Source organism: Chrysochloris asiatica, unplaced genomic scaffold, assembly GCF_000296735.1.
Source record: "Chrysochloris asiatica unplaced genomic scaffold, ChrAsi1.0 scaffold00130, whole genome shotgun sequence".
Taxonomy (NCBI): domain Eukaryota; kingdom Metazoa; phylum Chordata; class Mammalia; order Afrosoricida; family Chrysochloridae; genus Chrysochloris; species Chrysochloris asiatica.
Genome location: NW_006408648.1, coordinates 6,628,344 through 6,650,585, shown reverse-complemented (window position 1 = coordinate 6,650,585; position 22,242 = coordinate 6,628,344). Strand labels below are relative to the sequence as shown.

Genomic DNA, 22,242 nt, shown 5'->3' with positions numbered 1-22,242 from the left:
TTGACCTGAGAGCAAAGGCACATGGCACGTTTGAGAGCCAGGCACCGCAATGCTTTGCCTAGCTTCTGAAAACTTTAACAGGGGATAAAACCTATGATAGTTGATGGACTATTGCAGAATCAGTAACATCTATTAACTCCCCATTCCCCACGCCTGACAAGCAAAGCAGCAGAATGTCTCTGGGGTTAATCCAGTTCCCTAAGGGTTAAACAGTTCTTAAAGTGTTGACTTCAATTTGGACAATTTTAAAGCATCACTCTTCTACTTTAGCTCTCTTGATATGTAGAGAAAAATAATAAAAGCTGATTGTTTGGTAAAAGTTCTAACAACTCAGCCAGAATTACTCAAATTTGGGAATTCTGAAAGCTTAATGTGTTAACACAGCCTTGGTAATTTTTAATAGTATACTTTATTATAATGCATGCTATTTGTGGAAAAACAAGCTTGAATGTATCCTACATGAATGCTTTTTATGCTGAAGTTATTTTAACAGTAAATTGAAAGGAATAGTGAACGCTTAAAAATTATGATCTGTTGTCATTATAGCAATTCAAATCCAAAGGGAAGCTGATAAGTTTCCTTTATTTTAGTTTCACGTACCATTTATTCATCTGCTAAAGAGGATAATTTAAAATAAAACTTATGAGGTCTCTTAAAATAGAATAAATAGAATATAATCCTGGTGTGGTGTAGGATTGTTAACCTCAAGGTCAGCTGTTCACACCCACAGTTGTACCTTGGAAACCCTACACAGGATCACTGTAAGTTGGAACTGATTCGATGACTCTTAAAAAGAATAGAAGTTTTACTTAACCATTATCTCTTTTTCTTTTAGGAATCATTTGATGATAGCACCTTATGGAAAAGGGGGATTTTTTTTCAAATAAGAAGTGCTATTTGCATGAAACTACATGTTAATTGGAAGGAGCTCTGGTAGCTTAGTGGTTACAAATCGGGCTGTGAACCTTAAGGTCAGCACTTCAAAACTACCAGCTGTTCCGTGGGAGAAAAATGAGGCTTTCTGCTCCCATAAAGATTTACAGCCTCAGAAACCCTGTACAGGATCGCTATGATTTGGAACCAACTCCACACAGCACATAACCACCACCACCACATGTTAATTGGAGTCCTTGTGTGACTGTGGGTTAATGCATTGGACTGCAGAGTTGCTTTGATCCAGAAGGTCTGCGGTTTAAACTTAACAAGCCAGTCTTCCGAAACCCTGTACAGGGTCGCTATGGGTCAGAACCAACTCCTTAACAACAATAAAATAAGATTAGATAACCAGTTAAATACTTACTTATATGTTATTTCCAACCTTTGGAGATTCAAATGCAAAATTTCCCTAGGTAACCCAATTAACATGTTGTTAGCTGTCGAGATGGTTCCAACTCAGCAACCCTGTATAGGGTTTTAGAGGAATGGCTGGTGAGTTTAAACCACCGATCTTTTGGTTCAAATTGACCTTGCGGTCCAGTGCTTGCCCTACAGGGCTATACCTGGACTCCACTTATTTATATAGTATATATATATATATACACACACATATACATGAAATTCTGTTTTCTGGCACTTTACTACCTATCAACTTCCTATAAAAATCAGAAAAGAGTTGGTAAAAGTCAAATCAAGTTTATTAAAAGTACATACAAAGTTGTTTGTAAAGGAAGAGGGAGGGGAAGAGATATTTTCTTAAAGATTTTCCGTTAATTTTTTTTTATTTTTAGTAGTTTGACAAAGATGTATGTAGATGTGATTGTCTTTTGGTGGTTGACTGGAGATTGGAGTTGAATTTCCAGCCAGTGCAGCCACGGCCTGTCAGTGGAGGCTTGTTTGTTGCTTTGATGCTGAGTAGGTTTCAGCAGCGCTACCAGACTAAAACAGACTGGATATTTACTTTCCAAAAAAATCAGCCAATGAAAACAACTGTTTGATCTCCAACCAATCATGGAGATAGTACAGGATTATTGCGTTATACATGGAGTTGCCATGAGCTAGGAGTCAACTAAATAACAGCTAATGGCAATGCTGAAAATGGATGTCTTCTACACCAAATATAGAAAATAGCATTAAAATATTACTATAGCTATCTTCATCTAATATGTCCAGATATTAGAGAGCTGAGTATTTGGAGATAAATTAGTTCAAAATTATGTGATAGTTGCAGAGCAAGACACTTCTAAATCAAATGTCAGTAACTTCATATAAATGAGGAGATAATTCAGAGTCATCTTTACATTTGTTGTTGCTAAGTGCTGTCTAGTTGGTTCCAATATATCAACCCTGTATAGGGTTTCTTAGGAGCCACTGATGGGTTTGAACCACCAACTTTGTGGTTAGTAGTCTAGTGCGTATCCTACAGTTTCCTACCAGGATTCTAATAGCAACCTTGTATAGGGTTTCTGAGGAGCAGCTGACAGGTTTGAACCACCAACCTTGATGTGCTGGTGTGCTACAGAATAAACAGCAATCTGGTACTTATTCTGTGTGGTGCTGTTGGTTAATGCGCCAGACTGCAAACCCGTTTAAACTGCAAGGTCAGCGATTCAAGCTCACCAGCTGCTCCTTGGAAACCCTGTACAGGGTCACTATGGGTCAGAGTCGACTCGTCGGAACTTAGCAATAACGCTACGGGATAAGCAGTGGATTCATTATGTACCTTAAATATTTAGCCTTTGAATTTAACAGGTTTTTGTTTCTTTTTTCCAAGATGTTTGTAAATTGCTTATTAAATATCTCAGATTATTCATAGTATATGTGATTTTGTTGCAGAAATAACATTCCAGCCAACTTTACCAGAAGTGGAAGTAAATTAAGCCATCAGAAAGATACTCGTCAGGCAACTTTTCTTTTTAGAAGAGGCCTAAAGGTATAAAAGCTAATTGTTGGTATTTTTGTTTTACCTAAAGAATCATGAACCTTTAGTGATCCTCAATTATAAGTATGACCCATGATTGAGATGTAGGGGTTGAGGTTGGGGTGTGAAAAACATGATTAGTTCTTTCTATTACATTTTTTTGATTCCCAATTTTTTGTGTCTCCATAGCAACATTTTATATAGGAATAAACATGTATTTACCACTCATTATTCTAATAACAGGAATCCTAATGGAGTGATGTCAAAATAGGCAAACTCCTTCATGCACATACCATACTGAATAAAGTTGTTTAGCAGGATGTAGCTCTTTGGATTCAAATCCTTTGCTTTCTGTGGGAACCTTTTGCTTTTTTTTTTCTCTTCAGGTTCAGGCCCAGTTGAACACAGAACAACTGCTAGACGATGTAGTAGCAAAGAGAACTCGTCAGTAAGTCTCCATTTGTATTACAAGATGTAATTTCAAAACTCGCAGATATTAGCTACCCAAATTAGCATGTGTCACATTAAAAAAAATTAATTGAGTCTCAAAGTAAATTAACCATTAAACCCGAAATTCTTTTTTTTTTTTTTCTTTTTCAAAAAACCTTTTATGTTTTCAGGTGTGTCAGTATTATAACAGTGTTAACATCAAGTGCATTATTTTATTTTTATTCATTCTACTTTAATAACAGTTTTTGGGTTTTGTCCCTTTAGCTATCTTTGTTTATAAATGAACTAGTCAGTGAATAAATAGAAAAGTAGAGTTTTTAGAAACTTTTGTAACCATGCATTATTTTTCCTCTTACTTTCTTTTATTTTATCTTATAAAAGTATTTTAAAAATATGTGTAATCTGTTAGAATAGACATTTCCCAAGTGTGAGTGGTTACATTTTATCAATATGATTAGATTTGAGATCAAATCATTTGCAATTATGGTACTTTTTGGGAAATGAAATGTGATTGTGTTCTAGGTGTGATGCTAACTAAAATGGGACACGATCTAGATCAGCTGCAATGTAATCAGTTCAATGCTATTTGGATTTTATTTTAGCAGTAGATTTTATTAGCTCAAGGGGCATTATATTGGAAATCATAAGGAAGAAAATCATGATCCTAGCATATTATCCTCTGAAATGAACAATATTTACTTAACTGTGGTAGTATGATACAGTTTATTTGTTTCAATAACCTATGGACAAAGCATAGAAGCTTAATTTGATAACAGTATATAATGTAAATGTCAAGTTTTGACTAATGTAAATAAAGGTAGCACCACCACTCGTCTGTCAGTTTTTCATATTGTGGTGGCTTGTGAGTTGCTGTGATTCTATAAGCTATGCCACGGGTATTTTAAATACCAGCAGGGTCACCCACGGTGGACAGGTTTCAGATGAGCTTCCAGGGGAAGACAGACTAGGAAGAAAGAGTGACGAACTACTTCCGAATGTTTAGTCACTGAAAACCTTATGAATAGCAGAGAAACACTGTCAGGTATAGTGCCAGAAAATGAGCCCCTCAGGTTGGAAGGCACTCAAAATGCGACTAGGGAAAAGCCACCTTAAAGTAGAGTTGACAGTGATGAGGCGAATGGAGTAAAGCCCATGGGACCTTCATTTGCTGATGGGGCACAACTCAAAATGAAGAGAAACAGCTGTAACCATTAATAATCAGAACATGTAATGTACGAAGTATGAATCTAGGAAAATTGGAAATTGTCAAAAAATGAAATGGAATGCATAAACATTGATGCCTTGGGCATTAGTGAGCTGAAATGGACTGGTAGTGGCCATTTTTGGAAGAAGTACAACCAGAGTGCTCCTTGGAAGCCAGGATGGCCAAACTTCATCTCTCATACTTGGGGCATGTTGTCAGTAGGGACCAGTCTCTGGAGAACGATATCATGTTTGGTTAGGTGAAGGGTCAGAGAAAAAGAGGAAGACTCCCAAAGAGATGGATTGGTAAATTGGCAGCATCAGTGGGCCCCAGCGTGGCAATAACTGTGAGGTTGGCCCAGGACCGGGCAGTGTTTTGTTCTGTTGTACAAAGGGTCACTATGAGTCTGACTTGATGGTACCTAACAACTACTGACAGTTAGATACAAAGTAGAACAGGTAGAAGGAGGGAAAAGGAGTCAAGAGACACTGTTGAAAAACAGAAATTTAAAGTTATAATGGAAATAAAATAGTGATAGGCATCAACACTTGGAGATGGAATTATTCTTATTCATCATGGCAAGACTTTAATACATAAGTTTCTTATTTAACAAAGTAGTGGGCTTAACCATTGAGTAATACACACAGGAAGGGTTAAATGTACTGCCTCTGGGGAGCAGGAATACAAAGGGAGAGAATAATGAGGGAAGGGACTGTTGATTTTTGTTAGAGGTATTTGGATATTCATCTATTATTTTTTCAATATGCATATATTTATTACACTGAAAAATATTAAATGAATTCAAGAATCCACTTCTAATACCCAAGATTCTGATTTATTGTATCATAGTGGGGTCCAGGTATTTGTATTCCTTAAAAGCAAATAAAAAGTTAATGGTTACTTTAAAAATGTGCTATCATGTGGAATACATTAGATGGTTTCTAAAGTATTTTAATGAAAATTTTTCATTTTTGGAAACTAGATGGAGGACTTCCACCACAAGTGGAGGAATTTTGACTGTATCCATTGATAATCCTGGAGCGGTTCAGTGCCCAGTGTAAGTCTTTATTTACTTTTTTTGCAAAAAATTGCAACGTCATTATATAATGGAAAAGTATTGGACTTCTGCTCAGGTTATGATGTCCAAGTTAGGTATATAAGATGCACAGATAAAATAATACACTCATGGCAGAAAATGGAAGTAGTATAGAATAGAATAAAGCTATAGTTCCCTCAGTTCCTGGTTCTACATCCCCAAAGTATCCTCTTTCGAAACCTAATTTTTATTTTTTTTTTAGATTCTGTTTATACATAGCAATGTATACATACATATTTATATACACAGAACAATAAACGGAATAGTACTATAAATGTTTCTCTGTCTCTCACCCCCCAAGTGTACAAGTTGTTGTTAAGTGCTATCAAGGCAGCTCTGACTCATGGAGACACTGTACAGAACAAACACTGCCCAGCCCTGTTCCCTCATTGTGGAATTGTTACATTTGAGCCTGTTGTTGAAGCTTCTCTGCCAATTCATTTTGGGATCCTGTCTCTTTTTCTCTGACCGTCTACTTCACTCAGCAAGCTGTCTTCTCCCCAGGGACTGATCCCTCCTGAGAATCTGTCCAAAGTATGTGAGATGAAGTCTTGCTATCCTTGCTTCCAAGGAGCATTCTGATTATATTTCTTTCAAGATTTTGTTTGTTCTTCTAGCAGTCCATGGTACTTTAAGTATTCTTCTCCAATATCATAATTCAAATGGCAGCAATACTTGCCCAGTCTTCCTTATTCAGTGTACAATTTTCAGAAGAGTATGAGGTGATTGAAAATACTAGGGCACCTTAGTCCTCAAAGTGGCATCTTTGCTCTTTAACACTTTAAAGAGGTCTTTTGCGGCAAATTTTCCCAGTGCAATATGACAAGTAGATATTTGAAACTCTTTTTGGGGGGTGTGGCAGTGAAGTCAATTTGCCAACCTTCCCTCTTCAGGGAGCCTGTATGTTGGACAGGTGTCACTAGAGGAGGTGTGGGTTATGATAGTGAGGGTTGTTCCTTTGGCATTGGTCATATGCTCGAACCACAGCAGCTCCCACCTAGGACAGTTGCTGGCCTCCAGTTAAATTCTTTAGGATGTGCAGGGAGTGAGTGCTCTGATGAAAAGTCTTGACAGTTCACCATAGACCTAGGAAAGAAAGCCAGAGGGGACTTCAAGACTGTTCCTTTGCCAGCCCCGATCATCTGGGAGAAAATCTTTTTGTGCCTCCTCTATATCTGAACTAGAGTAGTTAGGAGGGTTAGGGAGCTGTTTATACAAGAGTATAGGTCAAGTTCATCAAATTGTAGTGATTTATACTCATTTCCTTCATCAAAAACTGTTTTTTTTATTATCTTCCTCTAGTCAAGTTCTGATTATCAAGCTTTTGAGGTTAGGTCAGATGGGTACTGTCTGCAAGTTTGGATTTTCTTGTGCATCTCCTCTCCTTTCATATCAGCTGGATGCTTCACTCTCACTCAGCTCTAGCCCTCTGTGACTGTCCTTGTCCATGGGCTCAGGAGTCCCTAGTTATAACCACACTTTGGACCAACCAGCCCTTCCTCTCTGTCATCTCCAGGTTAAAGGGAGTCTGTGGACTGTGGTTGAACTTAGCCCATTTCTTCATTGCTGCCTTTCCCCATCTTCCAGTCACCAGCAGACCATTGTGGTTGCCAGCAAGCTTACATGCCTGCTCCTGTGTTCCCTTTGAGTTTCAGTTTTAGAGGGGGGTTTGTGCTGAAGGGACTTGATTGCTTGCCTTGATGGCTTCCTGGAGAACAACTTGCGTACTCCTGTAGTAGCCAATCATACCCAAGTAGTTTATTTTTGTTTTAGAGATTTGGGCTCCTAATATTAGAATGAAATTTCTCTACATACATGTTTTTTATACTCAGGCATGTAAACAAAATCATGCAGACAGTATTTGTCCTGGAAATGGTATAACAGCCCTGCACTTTCAGCCAGTATCCCCTGCTCTAGGTTCCTCCCTTAGAGGATAAATGCCCATTCCCGGAGCCTTTGGGTAGGGGCTGGTGTGTTTCTTTTTTTCCTGATTTTAAACCATTCAGTGTTTCCTTACTCCCTTCTGGTCTATATATAGGTTCCTCATAAGCACAATTAAGTGATTTTTCCAAAATGTTGTCTATAGCTCAATCCAACAGTTGAAAGTCTTTGCATAGTCAGTAAAGCACAGGTAAACATCTTTCTGTTACTCTCTGGTTTCAGTTAAGATCTATCTGATGTCACCAATGATCTTCCTTGTTCCCTGTCCTTGTTTGAATCAACTTGAACCTCTAGCAGTTCCCTGTCAATGTACTGTTGCAGCTGTTTTTAAATTATCTTCAAAATTTTACTTGCATGTAATATTAATGATGTTTTCTGATGATTTCCACATTCCATTGACTCATCCATCTCTCTTTGGAATTGGCACAAATAGAATCTCGTCCAGTCAGTTGGCCAGGTCACACCCTCCACTAAGGTGGGGACATCCTTAGTTCCACTGTAATTTTTCCTCCCCCACCTTAATCTTGCTTCTTAGCAACTCATTTCAAAATGGGGCTATAATCACAGGCATAGAGGCTAGCATTTACAATATGTCACAAAATAGAGAAATTTGGGTATTGTTGTTAGGTACTGTTGAATTGGTTCCAACTCACAGCAACCCTGTAAAGGGTTTTCAAGGAGTGGCTGGTGACTGACCTTGCAGTTCATATCAACCTTGCAGTCCAATGCATTAACCCACAGTGCCACACCAGGACTCCATCTCTAAACTGGAGAGCAAGTTTTAGAGTCTCTTCTGACGTCCTTTTTGGTCTTTTCCTTCTCTTCTTAATGACTTACAGGTTTCTTCCTGTATGATGTTCTTGTTGTCATCCCACAACTCTTCGGGTCTTTGATCTTTAGTGTCTCATGCGTCAAATCTGTTCTTGAGATGAACTCTAAATTCAGGTGGAATATATTCAAGGTCATATTTTGGCTCTTGTGGACTGATTTTAATTTTCTTATTTCAGCCCGAGCTTTCTATTGAGCAATTGATTTTTAATAATCTTACTTATATCCTGCCTACCTGACAAGGTGATAGTTTACGTGTCTTGCCCACATCCTGCCTCTGTTATTTGTATTTTCAGGGTGTATTTTTCATGGTTCTGTTGGTCTTTCCTGCTGTTGCCCCTCTGATCTTTTCCACTGCTGCCCATAATTTTCGTTCTGTCCCCTTATCCTAACATTGTTTGATTTCTTAACTGCTCACTGATTTCTATGAGCATTCATTGTAGATCCAAGTAAAGTGGAATCCATGACACCTTCCATCTTTTCTCCATTAATTATGATGTTGCCTATTAGTCTAATTGTGAGGATTTCGTTTTCTTTACATCCATACGAAGGCTGTAGTCTTTGATCTTCTTTGCACTTCACTGGTACATTTTAAGTCCTCTTCACTTGGAATAAACAAGGTTGTGTTATTTGCCTATCATAAGTTGTTAATGATCCTGCCTCCAATCTTTATGCCACTTTCTTCTTCATGTACTTCCCTTTTCTCAGATTTGCTCAGCATATGTATTGAATAAATATGGTGGGAGGATACAACTCTGACGCACATCTTTTCTGATTTTACATAATGCAGTATCCCCTTGTTATGTTTGAATGACTGCTTCCTCGTGTTTGTACAGGTTCCACATGCACACAGTCAAGTGTTCTGGAATTCCCTTCATCACAATGTTATCCATAGTTTGTTGTGATCCTTTGCCATAGGCACTAAAAAGTACAAATAAGCATCTTTCTGGTATTCTTTCCTTTCAGCCAAAATTCAACTTAACATCAGCACTGATATATATCCTCCTCCCATGACTGCTTCTGAATCCAGCTTGAATTTTTGAGCAGCTCTCTTATCAGTATACTGCTCCAACTGTTTTAAAATTATCGTCTCAAAAAAAAAAAAAATTTGCATATGATAATAGTAATATTGTTTGATAATTTCCACATTCTATTGTGTCATCTCTCTTTGGAATGGGCAAAAATATCGATGTCTTCCAGTCAGATGGCTGTCACTAAATGTAAACTCGTGAATGCTTTTGTTGTTGTTAAGTGCCGTCGAGTCGATTCCGACCCATAGCAACCCTGTATAGAATTTCCTAGGAGCAGCTGGTGAGCTTGAACCACCGACCTTACAGTTCATACAACTTTGCAGTCTGATGCATTAGCCCACAACACCACTGCAGGACTCTGTGAATGCTTTTAGCACTGCATTAATTTTTTGGAACATTTCAATTGAGATTCAATCAATTCCTGGATCCTTGTTTTGTCTACTGTTGCAGTGCAGCTTAGACTTCTTTCTTCAGTACCACTTTTCTTAAGCTATATGGTAGTGGTGGGTATGTGCCATGGAGTTGGAACCGACTCATAGCAACCCTACACAGGGTTTCCGAGGCTGCAAATCTTTACCGGAACAGAAAGCCTCATCTTTCTCCTGCGGAACAGCTGGTAGTTTCGAACTACTGACCTTCAGGTTCACAGCCCAATTCGTAACCACTGCGCTACCAGAGACATCTTGAAATGGTTGAACATCAACCAATTCTTTTTGGTTCAGTGATTCCAGGTATTCCTTCTGTCGTCTTTTGATGCTTCTTGCATCTATCAATATTTTGCTTAGAGAATTCTTCAGTGTTGTTTATTGATACTTAGATTTTTTTTATGCAGTTCTTCAATACTGAGTGTATTCTTCACTTTTGGTTTTCTAACAACAGGTCTTTGCACATTTCATTATAATACTTTTCTCTTCTTGAGCTATCTTTTTGTTCAACTCTTTTATTGTTTCTTCCATTCACTTTAGCTAGTCTACATCCAAATATCTCTCCTGACATTCACTTTGGTTATTTCTTTCTTTCATGTCTTTTTAATGACCTTTTGTTTTCTTTATGTGTAATGTTCTTGATGTCATCTTACAATTCCTCTGGATTTCAGTCATTAGTGTTCAATTCATCAAATCTGTTCTTTAGATGGTCTTTAAATTTAGGTGGTGTAAGCTCAAAGTTGTATTTGGCTCTCATGGACTTTCAGTTTTCTTCAGCTTCAGCCTGAACTTGCATATGATGAGCAATTTGCTTTTGCTGATATAATCAATTTGTTACAGATTTGTTTTGGCTGATGTTAATGAACTGTTCTACTGTGTTTTTGCTCGGGTATAGTCAGTCAGCTTGGCTTCTTTGTATTTTATCTGATGTGGTACACATGCATAGTTAGTTGCCTTTTATCTTGTTGAAAAAAAGGTAGTTGCAATTAATGAATAAATTAATGATCTTATCGATCCCTCCTTTGTTTCCAACTTTTGCATTACAATTACCAGTAATTATTAGTGCATCTCGATTGCATGTTTGATCAATTTCAATCTGAAAAAGTTGGTAAAATTCTTCAGTTCCTTCATTATTGGATTTGGTGGTTGGCATGTTAATTTGAATAATAGTTATATTAACTGATCTTCTTTGCAGGCATATAGATGTTCCTATTCAAAACAGCATTGTGCTTCAAGATCTTCGAATTTTCAGTTTGACAATGAATGTAATACCTTTCCTCTTCAATTTGCCATTTCTGGAATAGTAAACCATACAATTGTCCAGTTCAAAGTGACAGATTCCTATCCATTTCTGTTCACTAATATTTAGAATATTGATCTTTATGCATTCCATTTCTTTTATGATAACTTTTAGTTTTCCTAGATTGATACTTCATGTATTCTATTTTTGCAGTCATTAATGGATGTTTATAGCTGTTTGTTCTCATTTGAGTTATGCTTCATAAGCAAATGAAATGGAAAGCTTTACTCCATATGCATTATTAAGGTCAATTCTAATTTGAGGGGGCAGCTTTTCCTCAATCGTATTTTAAATGCCTTTCAACTTGAGGGCCTCATCTTCCAACACTATATCAGACAGTGTCCCTGAAAATTGAGCTACCTATTCCCTTCTAATTCTTCGTTTGGAATCTTCGCTGATACCGTCAACCATGGGTGAGTCTGCTCTGCTAGTATTTGAAATACCAGTGGCATAGCTTTCAGAATCACAGCAGCACACAAGCCACCACAGTACAACAAAGTTTCAGTTGTGTGAGGCCTAGTGTACGTTGTTGTTAGGTGCCATCTGGTTGGTACTGACTCTTAGCTACCCTGTGCACAGCAGAATGAAACACTGCCCGATCCTGGGCCAACCTCACATTTGAGCCCTTTGATCCTGCCACTGTGCCAATCCATTTTGTTGGGGGTCTTCCTCTTTTTATTCAACCTAACACTTTACCAAACATGATAACGTTTTTCCAGGGACTGGTCCCTCCTGACAATTTGTCCGAAGTATGAACGATGAAGATGAAGTCTGGCCATCCTGGCTTCTAAGGAGCACTTTGGCTGTACTTCTTCCAATATACATCAGTTTGTTCTTTTGGCAGTTCATGATACTTTCAGTATTCTCCCAACTCCTTAACTCAAATGCATCAGTCCATTCTACGGTCTTCCTTATTTACTTTCCAAATCGTGCATGCATATGAGGTTATTGAAATACCATGGCTTGGGTGAGGCACACCTTAGTCCTCAAACTGACATCTTTGCCCTTCAATACTTTAAAAAGTTCTTGTGCAGCAGATTTGCCTAATGCAGTATGTCAATTGATTTCTGCTTCCATGAGTATTGATTATTGATCCAAGCAAAATGAAGTCATTGACAATGTCAATCTTTTCTCCATTTATAAGAATGTTATTTATTGGTCCAGTGGTGAGTAATTTTGTTTTCTTTACATTGAGATGCAACCCATACCAAAGGCTGTAATCTTTGATCTTCATCAATAAGTTATTTTAAGTTCTCTTGAAATTCAGCAGGCGAGATTGTATCATCTGCTTATCACAGATTGTTAATGAGTCTTCCTCCAGTCCTGACCTAATGTTTTTCTTCATATAATCCAGCTTCTCTGATTATTTGTTCAGCATACAGATTGAATAAGTATGGTGAAAGGATACAATACTGATACATACCTTTCCTAATTTTAAACCATTCAGTGTTCCCGTCTCTGTTCGAACAACTGCCTCTTGATCTATATACAAGTTCCTCTGGTATTTAAAACACTGGTTTTGTAAAATTTAGCATTTCAAATACCAGAGGAACACACAAGCCACCACAGTATGACAGACTGATAGACAAGTGGTGGCTGATTGATTGTACAAGGGAGCTTCAAAAAGTTTGTGGGAAAATTCAGTTAATTTTATTTATTAATCCCATTTTCCATGAACTTTCTGAAGCTCCCTCATATCCTGAACAACTTTACATTTTAGAGAACAAATAGATATCCCTTTTATGAATATTTTTTATTAAATATTTTGTGTGTCTGTATAAGCTTAATTATATTTCATAACCATTCTAGGTTTATTGAGTTTTTAAACTAGCCATTGAAATAGAAAGATGGGTTTCAAAAATTTCAGATGTTCGTTTATTTTTGTAGAGGATCAGTCCTTGGAAATCATCTTTGAGGACACAGTACAGCCCCAGTTTATTTAAACACTGGTGTGTAAGTCAAGGTGTTTTAAGTGGCAAATGATCTCTTTTTCTTTTCGTTGTTATGCTGATCTGTTTTAATTTTCATTTTATGTTAATAGAACTCAGAAACCACGATTAACTCGTACCTCTGTGCCCTCATTCTTGACAAAACGGGAGCAATCTGATGTAAAGAAAGTTCCTAAAGGTGTTCCTCTACAATTTGACATAAATAGTGTTGGAAAGCAAGTAAGTTTTTATTCCTCTATATTGTTCAGGCCATTCATTGAGAATATTTTCATTAGTACAACAACTGTTGTTGGATAAATTAAATAAGGTGTCTTAGGCAACTTAGCTAATTTGGTACAGTTTTATGCTTTCATATTAATTTTCCAGTGTTCACAGTAATATGTTGTTGTTGTTGTTAAGTGCCATGGAGTCAGTTCCGACTCATAGCAACCCTGCACAGGGTTTCCGAGGCTGTAAATCTTTATGGGAGCAGAATGCCTCATCTTTCTCCTGTGAAGCCGCTGGTAGTTTCGAACTGCTGACCTTGAGGTTCACAGCCCGATTCGTAACCACTACGCTACCAGAGTATCTATATTATTTCTAGGTTTTGTATTCTTTTTGGTTTTCTTTCAAGTTTCTTCAAGTTGAACTATTCCATTTTGCATATGTGACTTTCAACTCAATAATATCTTTCTGTCATCCTCAGAACTTTGAAATCTAGGTCAATTTTCCCTTGTTATATCTACTTGTAGCATCCTTTACTCTTTTTGATATCTATCCCAGTTATAGTTACACAAACTAATTGCTGCTTTCTGTTGGTCAAATTGAAGTTTTATGAGAGAAAGGATTTTGCTTTTCCTCTTCACTATTCTGTCCCTAGAATTGAGCATAATGTGATAGACTCAGTAAATACTAATTTAGTAAATGAATGAAAGATGGCATTTTTTCTTTTTTATTATTAGTAGTAGTATTTTTACTGTGGTAACTACATGGGTAACAAAATACTGGCCATCTGAACAGTCTTCACATAGGCGGTTGTTGTTGTTAAGTGTTGTTAAGTGCCATCGAGTCAGTTCTGAAAACCCAGTGTAGGGTTTCCAAGGAGCGACTAGGGAGTTTGAACCACTGACCTTGTGGTTCAAACCGACCTTGCAGTCCTGTGCTTGTCCTACAGTGCTTACACCAGAAGTCTTCCAATAGGTTGGTGGCAATAGATATTTTCATCGTGGTGTTCAACTCTTGCTATTAATAATAAGCTTTTTATCTTTTCCAACTAAATATTATAAAGGTCTGTGTTCATAATAGGAGCCTAGAGATTTTCTCTCTGTGTACTACATGCTTTATAAGGACATTGTTTGGAAGTGAGGCAATTCGGAAGAAGGATGGGAAGACAGTTTCTCAACCATTTCTGATTGCTTGGGTCCCATTTCTATGTGGAATAAGCTTACTACCATTCTTTTCAAAGTATTTCTATCATGATTTATTCAAGGAATAACTCCTTGGAAGCTGGGTTCTAAAGGATAGTGGAGCGAGCACCTTGTTATATAGAAGGATGGTGGCTGGGTCTTAACTTTGTTCCACAGTATATTGTTCTCTAAACTTTTCCTTTCTGAATATGTTTTTGTGGTCTGTTGAGTAATAAAAAGAAAGAGGAAATACAGACCATTTACAGCTTTGTTTATATTTGCACAAAATATTTGCTAGTGTATTTGCTGTAAAAGCTTCCATGTTTTATCACTCACTACTTATTTCTGTATTTAAAATGTACTAGATTGATCGCTTTTTTCCCCCCCCAGAAGTTTCAAAGCATTGTCACAGTATATTTAGTAGCTGAGAGGGGGAGGAAAATCCATGTTTATAGATTATCTTTTCACTTTCTAAAAGATTTTAAGTTTAAATTGTATCTTGACATGGGAGAGATTATCCCGACTCGATATCCCTTAATTGATGGTATATTCACTACATCATACATATGTCAAATGGTTTGAGATGTCTTTGTAAATAGGGATGAAGTTTTGAATGAGCTGGTAAAGAGAAAAGTAGATTTGACAGGCTAGACTGGTAACTCTGTATTTAACCTTATGAGTAACTGCCAAGCTGTTTTCCAAACTGGCTGCACCATTTTATATCCCCACTAGCAGTGTATGAGGGATCCCAGTGGCTCTTTCCAATAAGCACTGGCAGCAAACCATGAAATCTGATTCAAGTCTGCCAGCCACTACACAGGAGAAAAATAAGTCTTTCTGCTACCATGAAGAGTTAAAGCCTCAAAAACCATATCCTACAGGGTTGTTATAAGTCTGAACCAACTCAAGGGCACATATCAACAGCAGCTGCAAAGCATTGATTGAGGGTTTCAAATTTCATTCTGTCCTCAACCAACACTTGTTATTATCTATTGTTTGACTGTACCAAATGGGTGTGAAGTAGTATATCACTTGGTTTTATCAATTGTCATTCTCGAAATTCCTTTTCAGTCTTTAAGCCTTTTATTTCTTACTTTATTGTAATTGCTAAGACATCCAGTACAACGTTGAATAGGAGTGATGAAAGCATGTATCCTTGTTCCCAAGCTTAAGGAAAAACCATGAAATGTTTCACCACACATAGTTATGAATGATGTTACCACCAGGTTTTATAAATCCCTTTTATCATATTGAGAGGGTGTTCCCTTCTAATTTGCAGGGAATTTTTATCGTGAATGAGTGCTGGGATTTGTTCAGGTTTTGTTTTCATGTCCATTTAAAAAAGAATCTATGAAATTGAAGACCATAGTGTTGACAGAAATTTAACCAGATTTATTCTGTGCATTTTTATTTTATTTTATCACTGAAAGTGTCATTTGGATGCACTTCCTAGTAATCAAAAAAACCCAAAAACCATGTCAGAGGCACATTGGTAAGAGTGTACAATCTGAAAGTGATTCAAATAGAGGAGGCATCTTTGATGTATTGCTTATAGACATTGTGGTGGTAGTGATGTGTTGTGAAGTCAGTTCTGACTCATAGCGACCCTGTATAGGGTTTCCCAGGCTATAAATCTTTATCGGAGCAGAAAGCCTCATCCTTTTCGCAAAGCAACTGGTAGATTCGAACTGCTGACCTTGTAGTTAGCAACCCTACTTGTAATCCACTGTGCTACCACGCTTCCTTGTAGGCACAATAGTGTATTGTGTATGTATATGGTTTATGTATGAATGTAAAGTATATGGTTTATAATGTAGGAATTATATTGGTTTTTGTTGTTGTTAAGTGCCATTGAGTTGATTCTGACCCATAGTTACCCTGTATAGGGTTTCCGAGGAGTGATTGGTGAGCTTGAATCTCCAACCTTGCAGTTCAAACTGCTTTGCAGTCTGGTGCAAAGTGCCACACCAGGACTTTCTTGGTTAGGGGATGTAAATTATGAGTCAGACTACTTGGCTTATATATTGGAGCTATTAGACAAGTTAACTTCTAACTCCACCCATTTTCTATGGTTTTTGTTAGGATTAAATGAGGCCATATACATAAATATTTAGAAATTTTCAGCTATTATTTTTCATTACTATTATGATCACATTGTTCCAAAGCAAATATGGCTTACAGTCAAGGTGTTACTTACTTACTTACTTATTTATTTTTCTCTAGACAGGGATGACTTTGAATGAGCGGTTTGGGATCCTGAAGGAACAAAGAGCCACTCTCACCTTCAACAAAGGAGGAAGTCGCTTTGTAACTGTGGGATAGATCCCTTGTCAAAAGGACTATTGAGTGACAACTTTGTCTGAAAAGTTGAATTGCTTGAAGAGCTTGTCACAGAAATTCAAGAAACTATTTGAAAATAGTCAATAAGGCTAAATAACTCATCTTTATTTTTGAAGTTTGTTTTTTTTTTAACATGTATAAAATAATGCCCTGAAAGAATAACAGGGAATATATCTATTTGTTCTTACAGATTTTATGGTGGCCCAGACAGAATAATTCTCTATTTGACTTCGTTGTTCCTCATGCAGCAGAAAGATAGAAATTGATTATTTTTATGATAGTGGTATTTAGTATCTCATCTCCTTTGACTTTGCCACGGTAAATCTTGGTCTTCAGAAATATGAGTAAATCCCTTTGTTGCTGTCATTTATCCTTTAATAGTATTTGATGTAATAAGTACAAGTTGCCTTTTCTTCAGTGGAGACACATATATTTTTTAATTTCATTAGGATTCCTGTTTGGGGTATAAGATTTATGGGAATTGCTGGAACTAATTTTTCAGATATATTAGGTTAATCCCTAGAGCTGTAAATCTTAAGTGTCAGACTTTTAACAAGAAATGTTAATGCCTAGGCATTAGTCTCAGTTTAAACTGTTGATGTTTGGAGGCTGTAAATGTATGTTTACAAAATTATCTGATAGATCCATGAGAAGAGCCGATGTAAAATCTGACAGGTTAGTCAGTGAAGAAAGCTTGAATGAAAGCATCATATTGAAGAAGGTAGTACCTGAGGCGGAAAACTTCAAAGCCCAAATTTTAGGTACAGTCTTTGGATATAGTGTAATTTTGAGTCTAGTCTCTACAAAGAATTCTTCAAATGATATTTAAAAGAAGTAAAGTTATTAAAATGGATTGATCCTTTAGATATTTTGGTAGTAAAATTAATAGCCATGAAGTCCTACACTTTCTTCATATTTAAAAAGCTAAAATTTCTAAGCTTTTAAACTTCTAAATTAAAACTGTACTTCTCTAAAAACAAAAATATACGTGTTTATGTCACAATGGGAAAAAAAAATACAAGGATAACAGAGTTAAATTGTAACATTGTTTTATATCTCTGATTTATTTTATGATATAAAGTTCAGGAAATTATGGGGAGAAAAAGGTCCCCCACGCCCAAAAGAGTATATGAACAAGTTAGTCTGTTGTGCCAAGATAGTGCTGAGTCCTCTACATAGTTGTATACTATATGTTACAGTAAAATGCCAAAGTGCAGTGAAATATTCCAACTACAAATTATAAGCTTGGGTCATCTTGAAGTATGACCTTTTGGTTTATATAATGTTAAGACATCTAAGTAGGCATTGCTTCTCTAGAGTGTATTATTATTGTTGACTTTTCCTATTCACAAAACATTATGTTATCCTTTCTGCCTGCCCTGAATTATATACTTGATTTCATTGTTGTCTCTTTTGTGCTCCTTGGGTTACTTTTTAAGTAAACTAGCCTTCTTACATAATGGTTTATTTAGAAGCTGTCAATAACGGTTTCATGCTTATACCAAAGAATTAAATCCGATCCTAAATATCTGATATTTTGCCAGCATTTCTACTATTAAGGGATTATGGGAAGCCAGTCACAGAATTTGAAAATAAACGCTAGTATCTCCTTAGCCATTTTATGCTTTTCACTGAGGCCAAGGACCCACTGCAAAACATTTTTGCAAATATGAATGCTTATACTTAATCCAAAAATAATACATTTTAGACTGCTTTAGAGATGGCTTGTTTTAAAGCAAAGGAAAACAACTGAGATTAAGTTTACTGTCTTTAGAACAATTTGTGTAAAGGTGTTTTTCATTTTCCCTTTGAGTTACCTTGAATATTATTGTATAAAGCTATTATTAATGCCTTTTTTAAATCTTGAAGTTGCCCCAAATAATGACATTAAGTGCATCCAACATGTCTTTGGTATATTAAACTTTTGCTGTTCTGTGTATCTGTAACTTAATTTTCTTTTTAAATATAAAATTTTGCCTTTAGTACAACTAAATTAAAACTCTTGAGTGTTATATGTTGTGTATATAAAAAAAGGATATGTTTTGTTGAAGGGAAAATTTCCTTTGTTGGAGTTTGTAGCAATTAATGTGGTAGTAGTCATCCATTTTCATATCTTAATGTTAGTGGATGTTTGTTTGGCTTTTGTTTTGTTTCAAATGCAATGTAACTTAAAATTCCCTTTGCATCAAGGTGTATGTATGCAAAACGTTGATGCAGTGCATCACAAAATGAAAGTTTGTATTTAATAAGGAGGTGCTTTACACTGTACTTTTTGGTGTTTTTTTGGAAAAGTTACATTTAGATCTATTCTGAAACTGTTCATTTTTTTAAAATAAAATGTTAACAGGTTTCCCATGGTTTATTCTTAGCTATCAGGATTGCATTCTGGTTTTTTGATTGTTGTAAGAAACATTGTAGTAATTATTAAACTTATAATTTTCAAGAATTTTAAAGTTAGCTACCACTTAAATTGACAAATCAACCTAGACTTTAATACTGGTGTCACTGAGTGTGTTTTGACTATTTCATTTATTGCTCCACCATGTAGTAGTCAGAAGTAGGGGGCAGGGAGGATTTGTGTCCAGTGTCCAGTATTAGTACTAGAGAGGCCTTAACTTAGTAAAGTTTAAAGGTGAAATGTTTAAAGGTGAAAATTTCTCTGTAAATTCAGTGTGAGCTCTTACTTTGGAAATTCCCAAAGGCAAGTGAGAATAATTATAGCATGTTTGATATTATATGATTCATTTATTTTATTTTACTATTCAAACTAAAGTTGCAATAGTGTGTGTGGCTTGGCAGATATCTAGGAATTACAAATAGCCATGCGTTTTAATATTTTAAGCATGGCAAGTAAATCTCTTCAAGTTATAACGAGTATTTTGATATTTGAGTTGTTAAGTGCTGTTAATGTCAGTTATAACTCATAGTGATCCTGTGTAGGGACCTTGCAGTCAGCAGTCTAGTGCTTATCCACACCAGGACTCTGAAATTCAAGTTGAGCGGAGTTAATTTTTAAAGGCCAATGTTCCTAATAAAACATTATGCCTTTTTATTTCTACTATGCATAATAAACTTCCACCACAATTTAAATTATAAATTATTTCCAAATGTGATGATACATACTTCATTGCCCAATAGTTACTCTTTATTAGAATGTTGTTGTTGTTGTTGTTAAGTATCCTCAAGTTAGTTCCTACTCATACTGACCCTGTGTAGGGTTTCCGAGGAGCAACAGGTGGGTTTGAACTGCTGACTTTATAGTTAGCAGTCCAGTGCTTATCCTACCCTAGGATTGCTTTGTTAAAATAGTGGTTTGTGGTAATTGTGTGCCCTTGAGTCGATTCCAACTCAAAGTGACCCTGTATTATAAGGTATCTGAGGCTATATGTCTTTACAGGAGCTCAAACACTCTTTTGCCCTCAGAGTAGTTGGTGGATTAGAAATCTGTAACCCACACATAACCCACTAAACCATCAGGGCTGCTTTTCTTTAGAATAGGTATAGTATCATATTTGCTGTCAGTAAGCTTATAATTCACACAACATACACAGTTTCAGGTTCTGTTCTGTTTTTATTTTTACCAAAAGATTAAAAAAAAAAAATTGCTGACTTAGCATCACCGAGAATAAATATTATACATTCTGAATGCAGGTAGAATAGGGAAGAAAATAACTTCCTTTGTGATCAGAATACTCTGGGGCTTTCATCAGATTTTTTTTTTTTTTTTTCCCACTGTAACGAAAACAAAACAAAAAAGCATGTGTTTTAAGTTTCCCTTAAAGAGCTTCTTTGGGATATATCAATCTGAAATTAGTTTCCTCTCTTTTAAAAGTGGTATTTCAATAAACCCCAATTTACAACAAAAAAAATGAATTATTGTGGACCATTCATTGTTGCTAGATGCCATGAACTTAGTTCCGACTCTGCACATAACAAAACACTGCCTGGTTCTGTGCCATCCTCATAATCGTGGTTACCCTTGTAACCTGCTGCCACGGTGCCAGTCCATCTTGCTTAGGGGTCTTCCTCTCTTTTGCTGACCCTCCACTCTACCAATCATGATGTCTTTCTGCAGGACCTGGTCCATCCTGCAGTGACAAAGTATGAGAGACAAAGTCATACCATCCAGGATTCTAAGGAGCATTCTGGCTATACTTGTACCACAGATTTGTTTGTTCTTGCAGTCCGTGGTACTTTTGATACTCTTTCCAGCACAGTGACTCAAATGCATCAATTCTTCTGTGCTGGTCTTCCTTACTCATTGTCTTTCATATGCATACGAAGCTGTTGAAAATAGGATGGCTGAGTTAGGATCACCTTAGTCCTCAAATTGACATTTTTGCTCTTGAACACTTTAAGGAGGTCTTGTGCAGCAGATTTGCCTAATACAGTATATCCTTTTTTTGCTTGACTGCTGCTTCCATGAGTGTTGATAGTGGATCCAAGCAAACTGAAGCCTTGATAGCTTAAACCTTTTCTCTACTTCATGATGTTATTTATAGGTCCAGTGGTAAAGGTTTTTGTTTTCTTTATATTCACCCATACCAGTATTTTCTTCAGTTTCAGCAAGCAAACATATCGCAATCCTGAGGCCTCATTCGTAAGTATGATGAAAGAATACAGCTCAGGCACACACCTTTCCTCATTTTAAACCATTCAGTGTCCCCTTGTTCTGTTCCAATGACTGCCTCTTAGTCTATGTGCAGGTTCCTTATGTGCACAATTAAGTGTTACTAAATACCTATTCTTTGCAGTGTTATCTATAACTTGTCATGATCCACACAGTTGAAAGCCTTTGCATAGTCAATAAAGCACAGATAAACATCTTTCTAGTATTCTCTTCTGTTAGACAAGAAGCATCTGACATCAGCAATGATATCCCACATCCTCATCTGAATTCAGCTTGAACCTCTGAAAGTTCCCTGTCAATGTATTCTTGCAGCTGTTTTTGAATTATCTCTAGCAAAATTTTATTTACATGTGATACTGATATTGTTCATGATTTCTGCATTCTGTTGCGTCACCTTTATTTGGAATAAGCATAAATATTTATCTCTTCCGATCACTTAACTAGGTAGCTGTCTTCTAAATTTCTTGGCATAGATGAGTGATTGCCTCCAGTGCCGCATCGTTTGTTGAAAGATGTAAATTTGTGTTCGATCAATTTCCAGAACCATGTTCTTTCCCAGTGTCTTTAGTATATGTTGGACTTCTTCCTTCAGTATCGTTGTGGGTTTTTTTTGTTTTTTTTTAATTGTGAATTGAGTGAAGGTTTACAGACAAGGTCATCAGCTTTATATTAAGAAACAAATCATACACTGTTTCATCTCAATGATTGCAATCCCTTCCATGCAAAAAGAGTTATCCTTCATCCTACTAATGGATTTTATTTACCTACTCACTTTTCTATCCCTTCTAGATATACATTGCCCATTT

General features: G+C 36.5%; 1 protein-coding gene across 2 annotated transcripts in view; it reads left to right on the top strand.

Moving 5' to 3' along the window:
• FYTTD1 (forty-two-three domain containing 1) overlaps positions 1-17,006 on the top strand; it is a 67,201-nt gene extending 50,195 nt beyond the window's left edge. For both annotated transcript variants that reach the window (XM_006869381.1, XM_006869382.1), the window contains exons 5-9: positions 2,773-2,869; positions 3,244-3,305; positions 5,494-5,568; positions 13,174-13,300; positions 16,690-17,006. In XM_006869381.1, the coding sequence (XP_006869443.1) occupies positions 2,773-2,869; positions 3,244-3,305; positions 5,494-5,568; positions 13,174-13,300; positions 16,690-16,788 (460 nt within the window). In that variant the 3' untranslated portion in view covers positions 16,789-17,006. The remainder of the gene's footprint in view (positions 1-2,772; positions 2,870-3,243; positions 3,306-5,493; positions 5,569-13,173; positions 13,301-16,689) is intronic.
• The last annotated feature ends 5,236 nt before the right edge of the window (positions 17,007-22,242 follow it).